This window comes from Micropterus salmoides, unplaced genomic scaffold (genome assembly GCF_014851395.1).
Source record: "Micropterus salmoides isolate LMB-PRFRI ecotype aquatic unplaced genomic scaffold, ASM1485139v1 Ms_hic_scaffold_3, whole genome shotgun sequence".
In the NCBI taxonomy this organism is placed as follows: Eukaryota; Metazoa; Chordata; class Actinopteri; order Centrarchiformes; family Centrarchidae; genus Micropterus; species Micropterus salmoides.
Window position 1 is genome coordinate 30,499,672 of NW_024042261.1, and position 19,542 is coordinate 30,519,213.

Genomic DNA, 19,542 nt, shown 5'->3' on the forward strand with positions numbered 1-19,542 from the left:
TTTAATCAGAGATCGTGACTTCGCAGAATTACACATGTATGAGAGTTTGTATGAGAGTTTAATGTGATGCCACACGAACAGTATCAACAACACACTTTCTATTTAAGGCATTTTCATGATCACGATCTTTCCCAAAACAAATAAGAATGAGTGAAAGTATGAAGGGAACAGCAAGGGGCTATAGCGTGTTTACAATAAATTCTCAGTATACTATATGATGGCTTAATCTAGAAATCAAACAAACTGAGTGCCGAGGGTGTTACAGTAAAATTGTTAAATCAATTAAAGTGACCAGACGAGAAAAGCCATTATATAAAAGTATAAATGTTTATCTAACAGTACAGTACCGTCTTTATTCACTTAAAAAAGCAGTTTCTCGGTTATGTAATCTAAAGCCCTGTGGGACTAACCCATTTTTTTAATGTCTGTTGGATGATGGCATTGCATTTTAATTGGTGTTTATGCAGCTACTTCACTTCATTTTAACTGGCCACCCATTTTTTTTCCCCCCACGAAGGAGGGGACCACACCTGTGCAATGTTCATGATGAATTATTTAAATTGAGATGAGTTACCGCTTGGACAGACAATTTGTTCTATTAATCAAACAAAAAGAACAATCTGTTTGACTGATTGGATTTACAACAATGTAACAAACATTATTTTTGCCGTTAAATATAAAACAAAAAACCATCACATAGCATTCTAAAAACATGACAGTTATGTAATGTTACTCTTGAATTTCACAAAGCTCACATGAACATGGCAACTACTGTATATAAAAAGGTATTTTTCTCTGACACTAACGTGACTTAATATTTGCATCTGGCATAGCAAATTATAAGCATACGGGACAACCTCACTCTCCTGCCTGTGTCTCTATAGCACATAGTTCACCGTGACAAGAATACCATATCCTCAGCATAGAAGGCACAGAAGCATGAGAAGCATAAAAGCTAATAACCAGATGTCGGGCACAAGGAAACTCTTACCTTTTCCACAAACTACAGCGAAGTACAAATAAGTAAAGTAAAACCTTTCCTCAATTAAGTTGTCTTGGAAGGAGTTGTGGGACATAGATGCAGTTCGAACCATCTCCCAAAAACCTCATCCAATGGTACGTCAAATACCCTACGTTCCCAATCTGTCCATCTCCAGCAAACCTGAAGCACATTCTTGTCAGCTGCAAAATAAGCATTACACAAGACCGCACTTGGTACTTTTTAAGCATGCAAATAAACTTTGACATTGAAAACCACTAGTGGTAAGCACATCACTCTTTGCAATACTCTACGTATAACCTGTGTAACTGACAGCAACCTGCTGTTTTTACAAGTTGTACTATGCAATGAGCCTGCTTTTTGTTAGTGTATTTATGTTCACTTATCCACAGGATCACTAAAATCAGATTCCATACATAAAGATGCTATGAGGATTCCAGACTCATGACATCTAAACTTGCCACATGGATCTGTGACCACAGTGGTACACTAAGTAATTAAAAGTTCAGCAGTTCACCTAATCATAAATAATTGCTTGTGCAATGTAGGGGTGCAAAACATAATCGACATCTAAAGAGGAGGCATGTAACGTTGGCTCTCTGGATGATGATTCACCTCCGTAAGCTACTTATCAAGCTAGCTAAGCCATGTTACTTCACGTTAAAAGCCATGAGCTATGAGCTATGAGCTGTAATGTTTTCTATACATTTGTCGCTCATGGCAAAGTTTCTAACGTGTTGCTACTGAGCAACAGCGTTTATGAGTTTTGTGAGGTGTTGGATTATTGGAAACTTTATAAACTTTGTGAAACGCCGTCTACTACAAAATCGTTATGCATGAAGTTATTCCGTTTTTTTGTATATACACACACTGTATATTAGTGTCGTTTTGTCCCGGTGTGTTGCAGTACCGGCGTGTACGCTACTCTGTCACTAGATAAATGATATGTCTTGTTAACAGCTGATCAGCTGCTCAGTTGACTGCTCGCACGAGGCTGTGCACACAGTTATTTCTTACTGTATATATACCCGTTTGATCCATAACAGAACTTGATTTCTGTGGAACTTTCTGTTGCTGCAGCAGAAACACTTTAAATTATGTTTTTCAAAGCGGTATTCATTTTATTGTCTTGATCATTAATTAGCATGTGCTTAAAACAACACCGAGCTTAATTTAAGCGCTGATAGCTAAATAAGAGGCTTTTAGTAATCTTGCGATTTATAATCAATCGTTTCAATAATCGACAGATTAATCGAAATAGTCGTTAGTTGCAACCCTAATGCAATGTGCAGACTAATGGATAAACGGATCAGAAAATAAATGGATAGATAAATGAATTAACAGAAAACATACTGTCAACGCATTGATGAATTACAAATGAACCAAATGAACAATTAAAAAAAAACTGTATTAACCAACAAACAGCTACATAGCCTATGCAAATTACTAACACTACCTTACAGTTCATTACTTACTGTAATGGAAACATACTATTTTGCATGTAATTCTTTATATTGTCATGTGTTTCCTGATTGCTATAGAGTTCCACTGAGTTACAAATACTAGAGTTGAAAAGGTCATATATGGTATTGTTTCTGTATGAATATGCTGTATGAGCTAGGTTCCTGTGGTGAAGCAGACACGACAAGTAGGTGGTAGACTATGCGGTTGCACCCTACCTGTGTACCTGTGTGCTTTGTGTATAAAAGATTGGCAGCAGAAAGTGGAAACACCCCTTTTAGCCTAAAACTTGCTTGAAGGTTTATTGTGCCCGCTGGCACAAGTGTTAAATAAAACCAGACAGACACACTTTGTTTCTTTAGTTCTTTATCATAGACATTCCCACCACAGTACATTAAGTATCCTGTTGGTATGCCGTGGGAGTCCAGTGTGTGCTTGTAACCACGATTCTTCCGAGTGATTGTGAGAATTGGAAATGATAAACCTGCCAGCCCTAACATGGTCACTGGTAATGTTAAAATACATTAAAAATACACTTTTCCTGCTGAAGCCTGGCTGCCCAAAATGACTCCACCCAGTCCTCCACTCTAATGTACATCATGAAAGCATTACTGACAAATAAGTTAAAAGATGTAATTGATGTGCAGTTCTCAGTGCAAAACCATTAAACAAAACTTATCAAGTTTCAGGCTTGTAGCTCAAGAGTTTGGGGGCCTCCTTTCTTTATCTTTTAAATACATTTAACTTTAACTTATGGTAGAAGTGGGAGTAGTTCTCAGTTCCTATCTAACAAAAAAAGCAGTTATACAGACACACACACACACATATATATTTTGTCAAATCACAAACTGTAAAACTCATTATTCCAAATGGTAGATGAATGTTTGATATTTGTTTTTATGGATGGCTCTAGTAATCTCATAGTCTGGCACTTGTCCTCTCCTGTCCTCCCACACGATTCGCCCTGGCATATGCCACAGCTGAGGCCCATTAATCAGAGCTCATTTTATAAAGGCTGAATACACTACTCCCAATTCTCGTGCATTAACCTTGTTGCTGCCCCTTACCACCCCTGAAAGTTGGCATTAGTGTGCTGTGTGTGTGTATGTGTTTGTGTGTGTGCGCGCGCATGCACGTGTGCATGTGTATATATTTTGAGCCCTTGTCACTTGTTAGGGTAGCAATTCCTGCTATGCTATAAATAAAACCAGTCACAGGGAGGGATGGAAGCCAGTGGAGTGCTTTGACAGCAGAGGGCATAGTGGCCTTGTCTCCCTAGGATACCAGGATTAAATCTGGTCTACAAACTGGAAGCTTACTGCATACCTAATATACTGTACCTTTGCGCATTATAAACCTGAATGCAGTCGTTATAGTGCTGGTCGATTAATTGAAAAGCAATCAAAAGGGAAATTCAGACCCTTTAAACGTCGTAATTTTGCCATGTTGGTTATTTAATCCTTTTAATATTTTCCCCACTGTGTGGGCAGACTTTTATCAACGGACACCCAGTGACCTCCACTGTACATTTACTGCCAGACTGACAAACATACTTGCTTCCTTGCAACCAAACTAAGAAGAAACACAGTAGAAAACATTTGATTCTTACCTTGACCCTGAGCATCCGGTAAGCGACCACAGAGAATAAGGAGGAGCTGGAAGGTGGAAAGAGGCACACCCACTCTAAGCACTCTGCATCCCACATTGCTCTGGCTCCTTACGGCCATGGCACCATTGGATACTGTATTAAGATACAGACAAGCATTTCCATGTTCTTTATATAGTTGTGGAAAAAGGCCCATTAAACATATGTTCATGAGGCCAGGCAGAAAAGAAAGAAAATCATCTGGAAGATATTTAATTCAACAATTTTATCCTTTTCATTTCTGCAACTTTACTGGTTGTATAATGTTTACTTTATGGTGGGAAGAAATACGATATCTTGAAAAAAACAGATAAAATAGAAATACATATTGATCTTTACTGGTGTACATGCTTTGCCTCTAATGCCAATTTAAATTTGGGGGATTACCAAAACTTCTTGCCAGCATAGATAGAGTACGTTTTCAAAAACTCCATCACTCTGGAACAAGCTCCCTCTTGCCATCCGCTCTGCCTCCCCTTTAATAACCTTTAAAAACCAGCTTAACACACACCTCTTCACTGAGGCCTATGGGCTTTAATCTCCCCTGGCCTCACACCTCTTACCCCCCCCACCCCCAAGCGTCCTTGGTTTTGTGAAAGGCGCTATATAAATCAAAGTTATTATCATTATTATTATTACTTGAGCTTTGCACACATTTTATTTTATACTGTTTTCCCAGTAAAGACAGCAGTGTATTTACACTGAGAAACAAAGAAAAAAACATAAAATGTGGGCAAAGCTCCATCCTGTCACTGTAATAACTGGTGCATACTGTGTGGCAAAGTTTACTAAGTGCAATCAGTCAGCCTGACATTTCAAAACAGGCTTCCAAAGGAAGAATGAAATCAATAGACCTATACTTTTTACGCACTCATTTATTTTCACATCTTGACACCCAAGAAAGAGATTAATTATTTGGCACCATTGCATCATTGGACACGTAAAGAAGACCAATTTGCTGTGTCTTCAAATACCAAAAAAAAACAAAAACACCATTCAAACAACAGGCATTATGTTTGATCACAAACCATTACATCTCATCGACAAATTCTTACTCTACAGTCTAGCAGCATACTGCTTTTACCACCATTCAACAATGGTAAATAAATTAGTAATGAATACTTTATGGTATTAAAATCTCTAATCAAAATACTACAATTATCAAACACTGCTTTCAAATATCAAAGCCTGTGTGAAATTGTGATTATGTAACTTTCTTACGCAGCACTTAAGTTTTATGGAGTCATAGGAGTCCCATAAAAAAGAATAAGTCTGCAAAGAATAAGAAAATAAATGTGAAACTATAAAGAGGAATAAATAAAAGAATAAATAAGTAGGTCTAAATACAACAAAATGTTGAAATATAAAGTAAATAAAAAAATAAATGTGCAAACAATGGTCGAATAGTTCCCAGTGACTATCAATTACTATTTTGTTTAAAATGCCCATAACTACCAAAAACATTACTGCGAGCTGACAGTACATTTCACATCATGTACTCATCATCTACTGTATATAATTTTATTTTTTCATTCATTATATTTGGATCATGGAGTTATACACTCACAGCAGAATATTATTCAGAGCTGAAAACCCTTTTTACTTTAACAAAATTAATATTCAGAGGGAAAAACACTGGTCACAAAACATCTTTAAGCAAGAATATGTCCTTCATGTGACATGCTGATCAAACTTAATACAGGTATATAAAGAGTTAACTTTAAACAATGAACATGGCTGACCACAATTTAACTACATACATTCCTTTGAAGTTTGTAACTAACTTTTGAAATATGGGGTAAAAACATTAAGCGAGTCGCAGAAAAAGACAGTCTAAAATATAGTGCAAGTCTTAAGCAAGTTCAGTTTTGTCTAACAAAAAAATCATGAAGAACTCTTGGGGGGTAAGGGTGTAAACTCTATTTACACCCTTACCCCCCAAACACACACTCCCCGACACACACATACTACCTGAACTGTATCTGCACCTCCGTGTGGTGTTTCTGCTTTATCTCCCACAAACAAGTCCAGCTCCCACGGCTGCTTGAGTAAATTTCTTCCCTTCGCCTCGGTGTACACTCACAACTGGCACAGCTCTCTTCCCTTTCATCGGCCAAATAGCCCATCTGTAAAGACAGAGGGAGGGAAGCAAAAAAGAGAAGAGGAGAGGAAAACCAATGGATGGGAATGAGAAGAAAAGGAAAAGAGAGACAGATTGCTTTGATAATGTAGATTGTCAGGAGCTGCATTCTTGGTAAGCCAATGTGCACAGAGTAAAAATCGCAGAGTTAAACTAATTTGATTTCACATTCCCTCAGTGCTGCCGTTTCCTTTTCTATTCATTTGTTCGCATTTCAACTTTTGAGCGCCAAATCAAAAGCCTGGCTGCTGTGCACTTAAATCACAATCTATGTAGGATCTTATTGAAGCGCTAGACACTGTCCCTTATAGCATTTCAATGCATAAAGTAATACAAAACATTTCAAATTCACAATAAGCACAAAAACCAAGTATTGGCTTCTCTTTATCAAAGGATGAGAGCAGGATAGATGTCAGAAGCCGCTGCTTTCAATAAATAGAAAACTAAGACAGTAAAATAGTGGTAATAACACAATGCAGCAAAAACCTAGAGCTAGATGAGCCAGGCCGATAGACCAGCCAATATTGTCTTATCGTAGATATAGCAGTATCTGCGTATGTGTTGGCCAATAAGCAAGTTATTACAGTACAGAAATGCCAAAGTTATGTTTGAGAAGTTATGTTAGAATATGATATGTTTCAGAATTTATAAAGTGCCCCCATTACATAATTTGTTTACCAGAACTGAATAACAGGCAATATATCATTCTCTGTTTTTTTAAACTCTCAAATATCAATGCCTCCTGTTCAAAATACTTTCCAAGATGACAATAACTAAGCCAAACCTTGATGGGTAAAGTCCCTACCCTGAACAACTTATGTTAGTGTCCTTTTGCAAGGCATTAATTATCAACTACTCTAATGGAGCTGCTCAATAGAAAAGGGCTGACTGTGGTTAGATTGGGTAGCTAAATTCCAGCACAGATTAGGCCTATTTCAGTCATTTGTCAGTTGCCTCATATTGTTTTATTTATATAAAGGATAACAATATGCTATTGTCTGGACTTGTTTTACTGCTGATAAATGTCTGCAACTCTCAGTCAGCATTATTTGACCAACCGCTTCAGCAGTGTTTTTCGAGCTATTTTAAAGTTTAAGTCCATATCACTGAGGTGTTGACATTATTTCGGCAACCAAGTAACTAAGTCACTGCCCTTGAGACAGGAAGGTCAAAGCAGAGAAGAGCACAGCTAGATACCCCGGAGACTGTAAGAATTTAGCAACTTTCACAAAACACATAAGCTGACGCAGGGACTTTAACCCGGGTCTACTGCTGAAGGACTCTCCTTGCTGACTACACATCCTGCTGTCCAAAAGGTACATTAGTCATATGTCACCATCGCCTTTTGAATTCACTGATACTTTCCATGTCACATTAAACATAATCAAAAATATCAATGCTGAGTGGCATTAGTCAGTTCATAATGTGACCCCTTTCAAAACTGCTCACTTGGTTGATGGGAGAACACCAGGGAATACCAGGTGCTGTAAGCTTTTACACTTCGCTTTACAAACAGCAGAGCTGCTTCCTCAGTGGAGATGGTTTGGAAATGCATCTTGTGCCTACACTCTGAAATAAATATTATATAATTATGTTATTATTAAATATAATTAATAAAGGGGGTGACAGTCTGTGGGTCGCCGGTTCCAAGATAGTCTATTGCTAAATGTGCCACTGAGCAAGGCCCCAATCCCCTAACTGCTCCCTGGCCGCTGCACAATGGCTGCCCACTGCTCCTAATTAGGAGCAAGGTCCAAGAGGTTTCCATCTTGATATTCATTCACTCTGTCAGAATATCAACCTTAAATTCCTGAATCATTCGGTTTTCAACACCAAGTTCAAAATCAGGCAGAGGAGAGTTTTCACTGGTGTTATCCTGCACCAGATTAACAAGACTGTCTACAGCAGTCAGTCCTCTAATCTTCTAGAAAGCAACCCTGTCCCTAACTCTCTGCAGCAGCTCGCCCCAGCTCCGCTCCCTTGCCATCTGCATATTCTCACCAAGGTAAACTCCCAAAACTTTAACCATTCTCTCAACCCTGTGAAAATTCCATCTGTTAGGGGTGTGTGCAACAAGCCTCCGAAAAAGGAGATTTCTGATTTGCATATATTAACCCTGGCACCCAAATTCCTCTCCTAAGTATGTAGATGTTCAACAACTTTATCTACACCCAGCTCAGTCTGGATTATAACGTTGATGTCATCTGCGTACAGAAAGACCTTGGTTTCTCTGCCAAGTGGAGTGTGGATGCCATTGATTCCACCGTCTCCCGAATAAACTAGAAATATAAATCAAAGTGATTAAGCCAGTTGTTAAAGTTTTGGGAGTAAGCCTAGTATACTTTGAAAAACTGATAACAGAACCAGAGCCAGCTGCTGCTTGAAGCCCCTGTATAACTCCCCAGACAAACTGTCTATGCCTGGGGCCTGTACCACGAAGCGAGTTCAACATACCCAGGACATCTTTACGTGATCTGGCTTCACTAACCTTAACAATTTTGATCGTGATAAGCAGTCCCATGAAGCTGGTTATCAACGCGGTAAGTCAACTCAGGGTTTCCCAATCTAGCCGTGAGTGTGTTTACATAAAAGAGGCGGTGTTAGTAGCAGATGACCAGTCGCAGACATGAACAAGTCCACCAGCAATAGTGCAGCATATTTTACAAACGAAGAGCAAACTGTAATGTTAAAATATTAGCTATATATTTGAGCTTTGCTGTGTGTCAGCATTTCCACAAGGCTTTCAATCAGTCTCTGTAGGTTCATAATGCTATACAAAAGTTTCTCCGTATTGCCACAGCAAACAAAGGCAGGCTATAAAACATAGCCAAACAAAAATCTCCTAAAGATGATGATGCCATTTTTCAAGAGAGCTGATTGGTCAGAAGGCGGTGTTTCATCGAGTTGATCTCTTATCTGGAACACAACCTGCTTTGGATCAGGTTAGCTGTTCAGCATAAGTTAACATGGCAATCTACCCTGGTAAGAAGTGAACCACCGTATGGTACTAAAAACCCAGTGTTAACCCTGTAGTTAGCTCAAATCCTGCTTCATAGTACAGGCACCTGGATTCTTGTTATTTTTCAACTCCTCGATGGCAGCCTCCACCTCCTGTAGAGTTATAGGTGCATCGCAGCAAACCCGTTCCTCTAGGTTGATGTGGCCGTAAGCAACAGAAAGCTCCACAAAAAGGCTCTTTATAGATGTCCACCACCTTCATGAACAGCCATGTTCATTTACATACACCAACCACACAAATTACACCATGGAGCAAGCCATTCATTTATTTTGCTTGCTTTTGTTAAATTTTTAACTCTGCAAACTTTAGTGACATTGTGATGTCTTGGCTGTGTCCTAATCGGTTAGAACAGACTATATACTGGCTTGCATCAAAGGTCTCTTTGGGTCCCCCAAAGTTTCATTGTTCTACATAGATAAGGCAAATTACCATGTTTTTTTTACCAAAGCTATCACACACAAACACAGAGCAAAGACTAACATTACTTAGGCCTCGTTAGCATCGTTATGGATAACAAGTTAGTGTTTTTAGTTGGGTAAATTCTAACTTACATAGCAAGGCTTAGCTTTATCTTAAGACAACAACTGTTAGAAGGACACAGCTCAGAAAACATATGATCAATGGTTAAAGTTTATTAATCTTGTAGCAAGCCAGTTTCCAATAAAGTTTCCAGTATTTAGGGTGTCAAAACAGCTTGCAGCACTGAAAAATCTGGGGCACTAAGCTGTCACTCAAAAACTAACTAGCCAATGGGGATGCACCCCTTAAAAAACAGCCCACTAGAGAAGTCTGTGTAAGAACTGCCAACAAAAAGTCAGGTTGCACAAATGAGAGAGCTGGCAGCGTGACTGCAAAGCAGACAGTGAGAGCAAAAATCTGATCAGTGACAAAAGAAGCAGAGGGAACTGTAAACATAAGAAGTTATTATCAAAAAAGTAAAAGACCTTAATAATTTTTGTTTGACTAAATTGGCACAAATCTAAATCCATATAAGTAGATTCATATTCAGAATGTGCCACATGGCTAAGTCCTAGTAGTTGTGTCTTTTCAAAGGCAAAAACAAATACATAAAAACTAAATGTTGGCAAATAGTACCATACAAAATGTAATATACAAAAGTCTATAGATGACATGAAAAACACCTGACATCAGCAGAAATCCAAACATTGAAAACTTGTTTTCAGTCATCTCATTAATGGCATTAGTTGCACCTGTGCTTTTCCTCAATATAGTCTCCACACTTGCTACAAACTTCATGCTAGCCAATAGTAAATCCATAGAGCTAGGAACTAACGTTATAGCTACAATACTGACATGGGCAGAATTTAGGCATAACGTTATTGTTTGCCTGGAACCCGTTAACGTTAGCTCAGTTGTTGATTAGGGATTTCCACTGCAGTTCAGACTCACTGATAGTTTGTGCTTTTTAAAGTAACTTAGATAGTATTAGCATAACTAACGTTACAGAGGCAACTTAACCATTAATTTCTCTGAAAGATAATTATCTTCCGGCGATGTTTTAAATACCCTGAAGCTCGTTGTTCTGAAAGTATTTTCTTCAAAGACTATTCTAATCCATGTGGATAAAAAATAATCTGTTCACTGCATGATTAAGACAGACTAACATCTTTCCTAAACTGTGACTGTTTCATGGGCTGCCACCTATAATTAACGTTAAATTAAGAAACGGGCACATTTTAAACTTTTTGTATCCTTAAGTGGATGCAAAAAAAGGTTGTCCAGGTTTTGGAAATACCTTATTTAACGACCTTCTGGGTTTTCCAAATGTCACCAGTTAACGTTAAATATGTTTGAGAGAAACTGATTAATGTAATGTTTCCGCTGCAATAACGTTAGCTTGAGTTAGTTAGCTGCTAATTAAGGAACATTATTTAGGCGTGAAAGCAAATAAATGTTTACATTACATTTATCTGCTTTAGATAAGACGCACACTATAGCATGTTCACCTACTTTTCGACTTTTCTTCCTGCTGGCAGAAATGTATTTTCGTGTTCAATCAAGGGCAATATTAACAGATAACCGTTGAAACGTCCAACAGAACTTCACCTGCTGCATCACGTTCTGATAATTGTTTTTTTTTTTTTTCTCGCGCAGCCGCAGGACCTAGCTTGGATTGTATAACGTCATGAATCAGGCAGACCAGACAACAAAAGTAAAAAAATATTTACATTTATTGATTTACATGATTTGATTTCTTTACCAAGTCAGATGTTCAATTGCTGTTTCAATCATAAATCAGTAACATTTTATTTCCCAACAAAACTGTTTTATTTCTGGCCTAAAAGTAGTTAAATTTAAATATATTGGGTATAAAAATAACATTACTGAAAACTGAGCATAAGGGCCACACAAGAAAAAAAAGATTTCGAAAATAATGTCAATATGTGTATAATTGTAGAATGTAAACATGTCCTTATTTTCCTCAGTGGTAACTACAGTCATGATTTTCTTTAAACAATTGCAAGGAGTCAGGAGCAAAAACATGGTCAGGACAGACAGGATCTAACCTAAAAAAAATGGAACTACAAAGGGTATTAATGAAAAGGTCTTTTGTTTTTGAAAATTTGCAGTAAATTGTATTAATGTTCATGGTGTATACGTGTTTGTATACTGGTATATGTATATAAATAACTGTATATATTGTTTCATTTTATTTTATATGTTACATATTTTAATAGGCCTACAGGTCCACACTTAATTATATGTTATGTGTGCTGTATAATGACTAATAAACAACCTTGTACCTTGCACCTTGTATTGGGGATATTAGGTCCACAATTTGCTTGCATATATATTTTTTTAATTAAGGGTACTTGAACCACTTGGCAGTGATACCACATCTATTTTTTATTAGAGATGACTAAATGTACACATTTCAGAGCTTTCTTATCCCATCCTTGCCATTATATCCCCCAACAAATTCTGAATCATCCCTACAAATAGAAGCAAAGCAATTAAATTTGTCTGCGGTGTTAATGAGATGTTGAGCGTTGAATGGATTTGGTCTCATGAGAAGTGTAATTGCCTGCTTGATTTTGGTTAGTGGAATATTAGTTGCTAGAAGTTCTTTGGCATACTTGTTTTGATGAGCATCATGGTGTTATGTGGAAATAATACATAATATTTTAAAACCAAATTTTTATTTAGCTTTTCGACACATAAACACAAACATAGACAGCTCCAACAACAACCAGACAAATGTAAAAATATTGAACAAAATTAAGATAATTGTGTCCATATGCTTGTTTAGTAAGCACTTTTTAGTATAAAGTAAAATAAAGTAAATGGTGGATGGTGGACCTGAGGCTACACCTGGACATTCATTACCTGACACACTCACAGTCCTCTTTATTGTTAAATCAAGTTATTATTTTCATGAAAAATTGAATCACATTTGTTCTTTACGGTTACATAATACACATATGTAACACAATATATTGCGGTGCTGTTGGCGTGCAGATTGACTTTACATTTATTCCCTCAGTTGTTGCACTGATGATCCCAATAAGAATCTCTGCTCTAGTTGAGAGACAGGATAGGTCTCCTGAGTACACCGAGGATGATAAAGAATATTGGTGGAGCTGCAACCACAGCAAAGGCAGTGGAGACCTGTGGGAAATAACGTGACCACAATGTTAGTAAGATATCACATCACAATAAATTGTTATAAGTCTGATATGCCTGCTGCTGGCCAGTGGTGAATTTAGTCAAGTATTTCTTGCATAATTAGTACTTTTACATTTGATGCTTTGTAAATATGTATTACTGATAATACTTGTTATAAATGTAGCTTAGGCATACCACACTGACCATAATAGCAGTACTGTAGTCCTTTTTGAAAGATTGAAGATACACGTTGAAGAGGGCAAGGCTGCAGGGCAAGTATGAATCTGCATTTTCGGAGTCTCTGCATCTTTTGGAAGAAAATATAGAATTGTTTTTCTTTCAGATTCATGTTGACAACAGTATACTACACTTACACAACCAATGTATATATGCAATACAAACACACCTTTTGTACAAAGCACTAAGAAGTAAACTTCTATCTGCCAGATACAGCTCTGAAAGGCCGAGTTCAATCAATACTGACAGCGGAAGCCTGTAACCGTCTTCAGCAATGAGTCCAAGGTTGTACCATCCCTGTGGAAGAACAGTATGGCTTACACGCACATGCCCACACAAGTGCAATTATGAATAAACACAAACTTGAAAAAAAGAATATATATATATATATATACATACACACAGCAAGAAAATCTATTTAAAAGAAGCAGACCTGTGGCTCGTTCCTTAGTGCTGCAACTAGGTACATCTCTGCTGCAGAAGACATGTCTTTCTGCCTGTAGCTCTGCCCCTCAAACAACAGGTCACCCATCCTAATTAAGGCTGGAGAGGTAATAATATTAAAAAGGTTTCAGTTGTGAATATTGGCACACAAGTTTCCTAATACTGAGTCCCAAAAGATAGTTATTTACCATAAGTGTCAGGATTTTGACTTTGGATTGTAAGGTTGTAATATCTCCACATGCAGTTTGATGCAAAGGCAGGATCCAGAAAACGAACTATGGACATAAAGAGTACAAAAATGAATAAAACTGTAACAATAACATGACAATACAGCTACTGTAGAGATAACTCACTGTGTTTTGTTCACATAGATATGCCACATTGAACTGGGCAGCTGCATACCCGGACTCAGCAGCCATCATGTAATATAACAGTGAGCTTAACCTGTTGAAAAGCTAGAATGTCAATTTGCTGCAACTACAGTCAAGTGGCCTGATCAGGATAATTGGCAAGTGTGAATAGAAAAAACGATTACATGTCACTCTTGAGATATGAATCCAAGGCTTTCCGCAAGATGCTGCCCAGGTATCCATTGTGCTCAGCTGCCCACTTTGCCCACCTGCAGTCAGTTAAACATACATTTCAGTCATGACATAAGAAAAAAACATACATGTGAAGTGAAATAAATAAATAGCAGCTAACAAAACGGCATCTGATGGACGTCTGTTGACGTAGCCAGGCATCCCAGTGGTCCAGATGTCAGCAATTTGAACTGCTCCTCTGATGTGCCCTCTCTCTGCAGACTTCAGATAGTATTGATAGGCCATAAACTGTCAGAAATACAAATGATTTACTGCTTTAAATAAGCACTCAAGACTAGTCGGTAAGCATACTAGTAGCATTTATACTTGAGCTAACCTGGTCAGCAGCTTTTCCTGGATACAGACCCTGTGAGTAAATGACACCAAGATTCACAGCAGCATCTGGACACTTGAGGAGATCAGCCTGCTCCCACAGCTGCACTGCCTTCTCATAGTCCTGCTCAATCTGCTCATAATACCAGGCCAGGGCATTGATTGCAGGAACAAAACCCTGTGGGACAGAATATTGTAAAAATAGGAGTGCAAACTTTGAATGGGTTTTTGGAACAGAAAGCTGTTTCCTAATGTTACATTATAGATAAATTAATAATAAAGGAGTAATAAACATTTAACTATACAAAACCTGTTCCATTGCTTTCTTCAGAAAACTGATAGCTTTTGGGATGTCCTTTTCAAGCCCTTGCCCCTAAAGAGAAACAAATTAATATTTGATAATCACTACTACTATACTATATGATTCTACATCAGATGTGATTCTGACCTGCAGTAGGACTATGCCATAGTCATACATTGACCTCGGGTCTTCCCACTTGACAGCACCCCTTTCGTAGTGCCTCACAGCCACCTGGATGTTTGGAGACACTCCCTGCTGACCCCAGAACAGCATGCGAGCTAGGGCATGCTGCAAGACAGTCATTACAAAAAAGGACAGGATAAAACATCATCACCTTGTTCAAGTGTCTGTGGCCATTTTCTTTTACCCCTAAAAAGTGTACTTTGAGACACAAACCTAAAACCTGACGCCATATTTCTTGAAATTTGTAATATAATATATAATGTTTTTTAGTGACTCTTGGTGCTTGTGTACATGGCCAACTTAAAAAGCAGAGATGGCAGAACAGGCTACCTCAGCTTCAGCTGCTCCCCTGCTTGCCTGCAGTTTCAGCCACTGGAAGATATGATGGTCTTCATCTGTCTGGAGATTCAGCACCTCATCATTATTTAAGTAAACAGCCTCAACAAATGTCTAAAAAAAAGAAACACAGAAGACAAATGTAAAAGCAGTGCTCTGCGCTTTAAACAAAACGTGAACCCCTTTTGAGCACTGTAATATTACCAAATTCAAATCACACTGTTATCTTTCTTCATATGAAAAGCAGTGACAAAGGTAAACTTATTGATGATGGAAATCTGAAAACTATAGCCACAACAAGGGGAGCAGAAAATGTATAACCATATCACATATCAGCTCATATGTTAAAAATAATATTTAATATAATAAGCTACATATGAGTTTCCTCCCAGCCTCCGCATTACAATTACAGTATGTCTGACACTGCTAGTTACGACAAAATGTATTGTACAAATACTATTCTCTGATATTTTGTAATATTTTTTGCAAACACGTTTATGATCATTTAAATTGTGCCATTAATTACACTGCATATTAGGCAAGAAAAGGTTCATATTTACTTATATAAACATAGGTTTAGTGACGGATAGTGATGAAAAAACAGAACCCACAAAGTCCTGCTCCAATGACAAGCTTTTGGTACAGCATACAGTAGAAATGCATTACTTTTTGATTAGACAAAATATGCAAAATTAGTACACCAAAGCATCCAGTTGCAAACATTACCTGCTCTGGTGTGGGATTAAGACGGTCTAAAGTTGTCTGTTTAGCAATGTTTGCATAATATGCATAGGCCAAATCGTGGTCTGTGGAAAGGCCATGCACACCCTGATGATGCAGGTGCCCAAGATGCAGGAGTGCTAATCGATCATCCTTCTGGGCTGCAAGCAGTGCCAGGAGCCAAGCCTGTGCCAAACACAAGGGCATGATAGAATATAGAAACTGGACATGTTCACCACAGGCATAATTTTAATATAGCTGACCTAGTAACACACACCTTACTGGGCTGTTTCTTTACTCCCAGGCCACTGCTGTAGAGCACCGAAGACATGTGCAGAGCTCGGTTATCAGCTAAGCAGCCAGCTTGGAGCAGCAGTGGTAATATTTTGCTGACCATTTCAGTCCTGCGTCCTCTGCTCAGCTTGTGACATGATAAGGAGTAAAGTGCCCTGCCCACAGCTGCCAGGTTAACTCTTCTTTCTCCTGCAAGGAGAAGGTAGTTAACTAATTTCAGAGTTTCATGTTAAATAACACAACAATTGAATAAGTGAATAATAAGTAGAATAAGCATTTACTGTATATTGTTATCTAAGCCCCATAACTAACAAGTGGTTTGGGCATGACAAACTCATGCTATGCAGCCATACTTTGTTTGATCTTATTAAAAGTGTGTAAACTGATGCACATTTCCATTAGATGGAAAGGTTTTGAGGGTAAAGGGTAGGTGCAAACAATCAAATAGCTTCCATTAAGAGTTGGAATACACTATAATGCAGACAGTGGAATAGAGTGATTTTTCCAATCCTCTCCTATCCTGGATATTTTGTACCAGTGCTAGTCAAACTCTTTTTGTGCAGTAGTTTATCTCTTACTATGTTTGAAAGCCAAAAACCTGGCCAGTTTTGCAGCTTGTCTTCTGCGCGGGACAGTTGCCTCCCATTGCTCACACTGTGACTTTGATTGTAGTCTGTCCTTTACTGTCCACTCATGGAAAACATCAAAACAGATCTCTGAGAAAAAAAACAACAACATAAGACTGTTTCTCTTTACCATCAACAGCTCTGCAGAAGGCTCTTGAAAATACTTCAGATACGGTATTTTTAGCACCATCTAGTGGATATGTAAGCCTACTACCAGACTCTGTTCTCTGATTGGCTTTGAGAGAATAGCCGTTGATTTTCACATTCATCTCAAGACGAAATGCTTGACAGGTCTGCAGCCATCCAGTCAGGTTCACTGTCATTATAACATCTGGAATAACAACTTCAGACTGGAAAAGAGGAAAATGATTAGACTCAAATGTAGTGAACAGTCCATACAGACAGTAACTGTGGGCCGGTGCAGTACATTACCATGCTCTGAGGTGATATTCTGTTACGGTAGTAAACCAGTGGTCCATAATAACCTTCCACACCTCTTATATATTTCCCTCCACCAATCACGAAATATCCCTCTGTGTCATCCAACATGACAATATGCCTCAACCTGTAACAACAGATATGCAGAACACTTGGAAATGCATTTTTGTTTTTGATGTTTATATAATTTTATGACTTTGTCATGTCAAAAGTAGACTTACTTATGTTTCATTGAATGAACCGTCCTCTGCTCCTTATCCATGCACACCATAGATACTGTCACCTGAGATGCAGTGACAATGACCACTTTGTCTCATTATTACCATAATTTACATCCTGCAAGGATATCTTCTGTCAACAAGAGGATACTCACCATCCTACCCTGCAACATCACATTGATTTGGCACCACTCATTTAAGGGCACCCTGAATGGAGACAGAAATGCAGAGGATTCCTCCGACTCTCCATTCATCTGGATGTGTAGTTGGCCTAGCAACAATGAGAGGCTCAAGTAAGACCGGAATAATGGCACTGTACTGTTACATAATCAGGATATCTGAGAGGTGGGAGAAAATTCTCAGTTATACCTGAATTTGTGAGTAACAATGTTGGTGTGACATAATTGTTATGGGAGTCTATATGGTAAAACACTCCACACATTTTTCCCTGACAGTGTCTGGTCACAAATATCCAGATGGAGAACATACACCTGGTGAAAATACAAAGCACACTAATAAATATCTGCATTAACAGAATGTAAAGCTAGGTTGTGTGTATGGGGTGACATTTGTTGTCTTACCATGGAAAAGAGATGGCTTTAATGCGCAGATACTCCAGAAACCCACTGCTATAAGGGTCAAGTGTCTTAGTGATACCAAAGCTTTCTCCAGTTGAAGCATATACTGAAGACAGCAAATGCACTGTTTCTGAATGACATAAACAGTTTTTAAGTTGATGTTTGCAGGACAACTGAAGAATTTTATTCCGTAAGTTATATACATATATCATATCATTATGATAATAAAAGTATATTTTGACTATTAAATTGTTGACTCATCCTAAATTCATTCATCTTTATAGCTGTTTCTGAGGATGGTCTTCAATTTTTAAAATGTTGACAGAAGAAATTTAGAATTTTTCATAGCCACACTTAAACCATTTTTGACTTTTGGCCCCTTTGCCCACACGTGCATTTTAAAGATCACTTGCCTAATCTTACCTTGCTCCAAAGGGCACTGTTTCTTTGAAAACCGTTGAGTCAACTGCAACATTTCAGTGCTCCAGGCAATGCACAGTTTATGCTGCTTTACAGGTCGATTATAAAATGGCTTAGGCTGCAACGTTGCAACATCCTGAACCGCAACAGACCTGTCAATGTCATCAAATCCACTGTATCTGACTGACGCTAGCAGGATACAACTTAGCACCCACTGGGAGTCTGGAACAATCCCATCAGCTTGATATACCAACCAATCTGGCAGCTTCAGCTGCACAGTTCTTATTTTAGGGTCACCGGGGACGCAGCTCCACCGTCTTAGCAGGAGTGTGGAAATGATGCCAGTGTCAAAAGATACAATACAGTCCAGCTGTACAGTAGCAGGTTCATCACAAGAGTAAAGTATCTTCAAATGATGGTCTGACAGAGGCTCCTCTGGAGGATTCAGGAGTGTCACCTGGTCTAAACCCCAGACAATCTGTATGAGGAAGAAGACATGGACATAGTTGCTGATTAAATCTGTCAAGAGCAGAAGGGACCAGAATGTCAGAGACCATGAAGGGAAACCTGCTCCCACCTGCATACTGAGACAGAACAGATGTATTTGTAGTGTCTGGAAATCCATGGCTCATACAGTCTTTTCATTAATCTCTCCATTAAGGTTTTTTCCAGCTGCAAAGAAACAAGTTACCTCAAGATCCGGACTTCATCCTGCTCCACCTCAATTATGATGAAGCATAGGTAAATATTTAACAGGACATATCCCCACCCAATCACTATATACACAGTACAGTTAAGGTGGAGCTTTGTGAGTTAGGTTGCGTACTAATACTTAGCACAGAACCAAAGGTAAACCAATATCTTTCACCAGTTTCTACATTCACATTTAAATTCAAATTATTTGTTTTGGGCCAATATAATGCACTGCCATCTCTGTAAAA

The 19,542-nt window shown here is 38.3% G+C and overlaps 2 protein-coding genes across 11 annotated transcripts in view; both read right to left on the reverse strand.

The window, feature by feature from the left end:
* robo2 (roundabout, axon guidance receptor, homolog 2 (Drosophila)) overlaps positions 1 to 11,350 on the reverse strand; it is a 331,192-nt gene extending 319,842 nt beyond the window's left edge. For 7 of the 9 annotated variants that reach the window (XM_038694176.1, XM_038694184.1, XM_038694179.1 and 4 more), the window contains exon 1: positions 4,071 to 4,149. Coding sequence is in view for 2 of the 9 variants with exons in the window: in XM_038694178.1 (XP_038550106.1) it covers positions 4,071 to 4,188 (118 nt within the window). In the remaining 7 variants the exon portion in view is untranslated. Of the gene's footprint in view, positions 1 to 4,070; positions 4,203 to 6,077; positions 6,233 to 11,236 lie in introns of those variants that run through there. The other 2 variants (XM_038694178.1, XM_038694177.1) reach the window with 2 other exon arrangements.
* Positions 11,351 to 12,409: 1,059 nt separating this feature from the next.
* LOC119883500 (protein sel-1 homolog 3) lies at positions 12,410 to 19,426 on the reverse strand. 2 transcript variants are annotated; one of them, XM_038694185.1, is made up of 23 exons: positions 19,179 to 19,425; positions 18,605 to 19,079; positions 18,185 to 18,311; positions 17,973 to 18,094; positions 17,759 to 17,874; positions 17,607 to 17,668; positions 17,380 to 17,512; positions 17,162 to 17,297; positions 16,900 to 17,037; positions 16,305 to 16,510; positions 16,034 to 16,213; positions 15,302 to 15,421; positions 14,936 to 15,076; positions 14,798 to 14,860; positions 14,492 to 14,665; positions 14,276 to 14,403; positions 14,109 to 14,192; positions 13,911 to 14,017; positions 13,762 to 13,848; positions 13,563 to 13,672; positions 13,299 to 13,426; positions 13,097 to 13,199; positions 12,410 to 12,895 (listed from the first exon to the last, which is right to left on the reverse strand). In XM_038694185.1, the coding sequence occupies exons 1-23, from the start codon at positions 19,224 to 19,226 to the stop codon at positions 12,806 to 12,808; spliced, it is 3,078 nt and encodes a 1,025-aa protein (XP_038550113.1). In that variant the 5' UTR covers positions 19,227 to 19,425; the 3' UTR covers positions 12,410 to 12,805. The 2 variants fall into 2 exon arrangements, 1 of the variants encoding a protein (XP_038550113.1); XR_005440659.1 differs by lacking the exons at positions 12,410 to 12,895; positions 13,097 to 13,199 and having other exon boundaries at positions 13,396 to 13,426; positions 13,927 to 14,017; positions 19,179 to 19,426.
* Between the last annotated feature and the right edge of the window lie 116 nt (positions 19,427 to 19,542).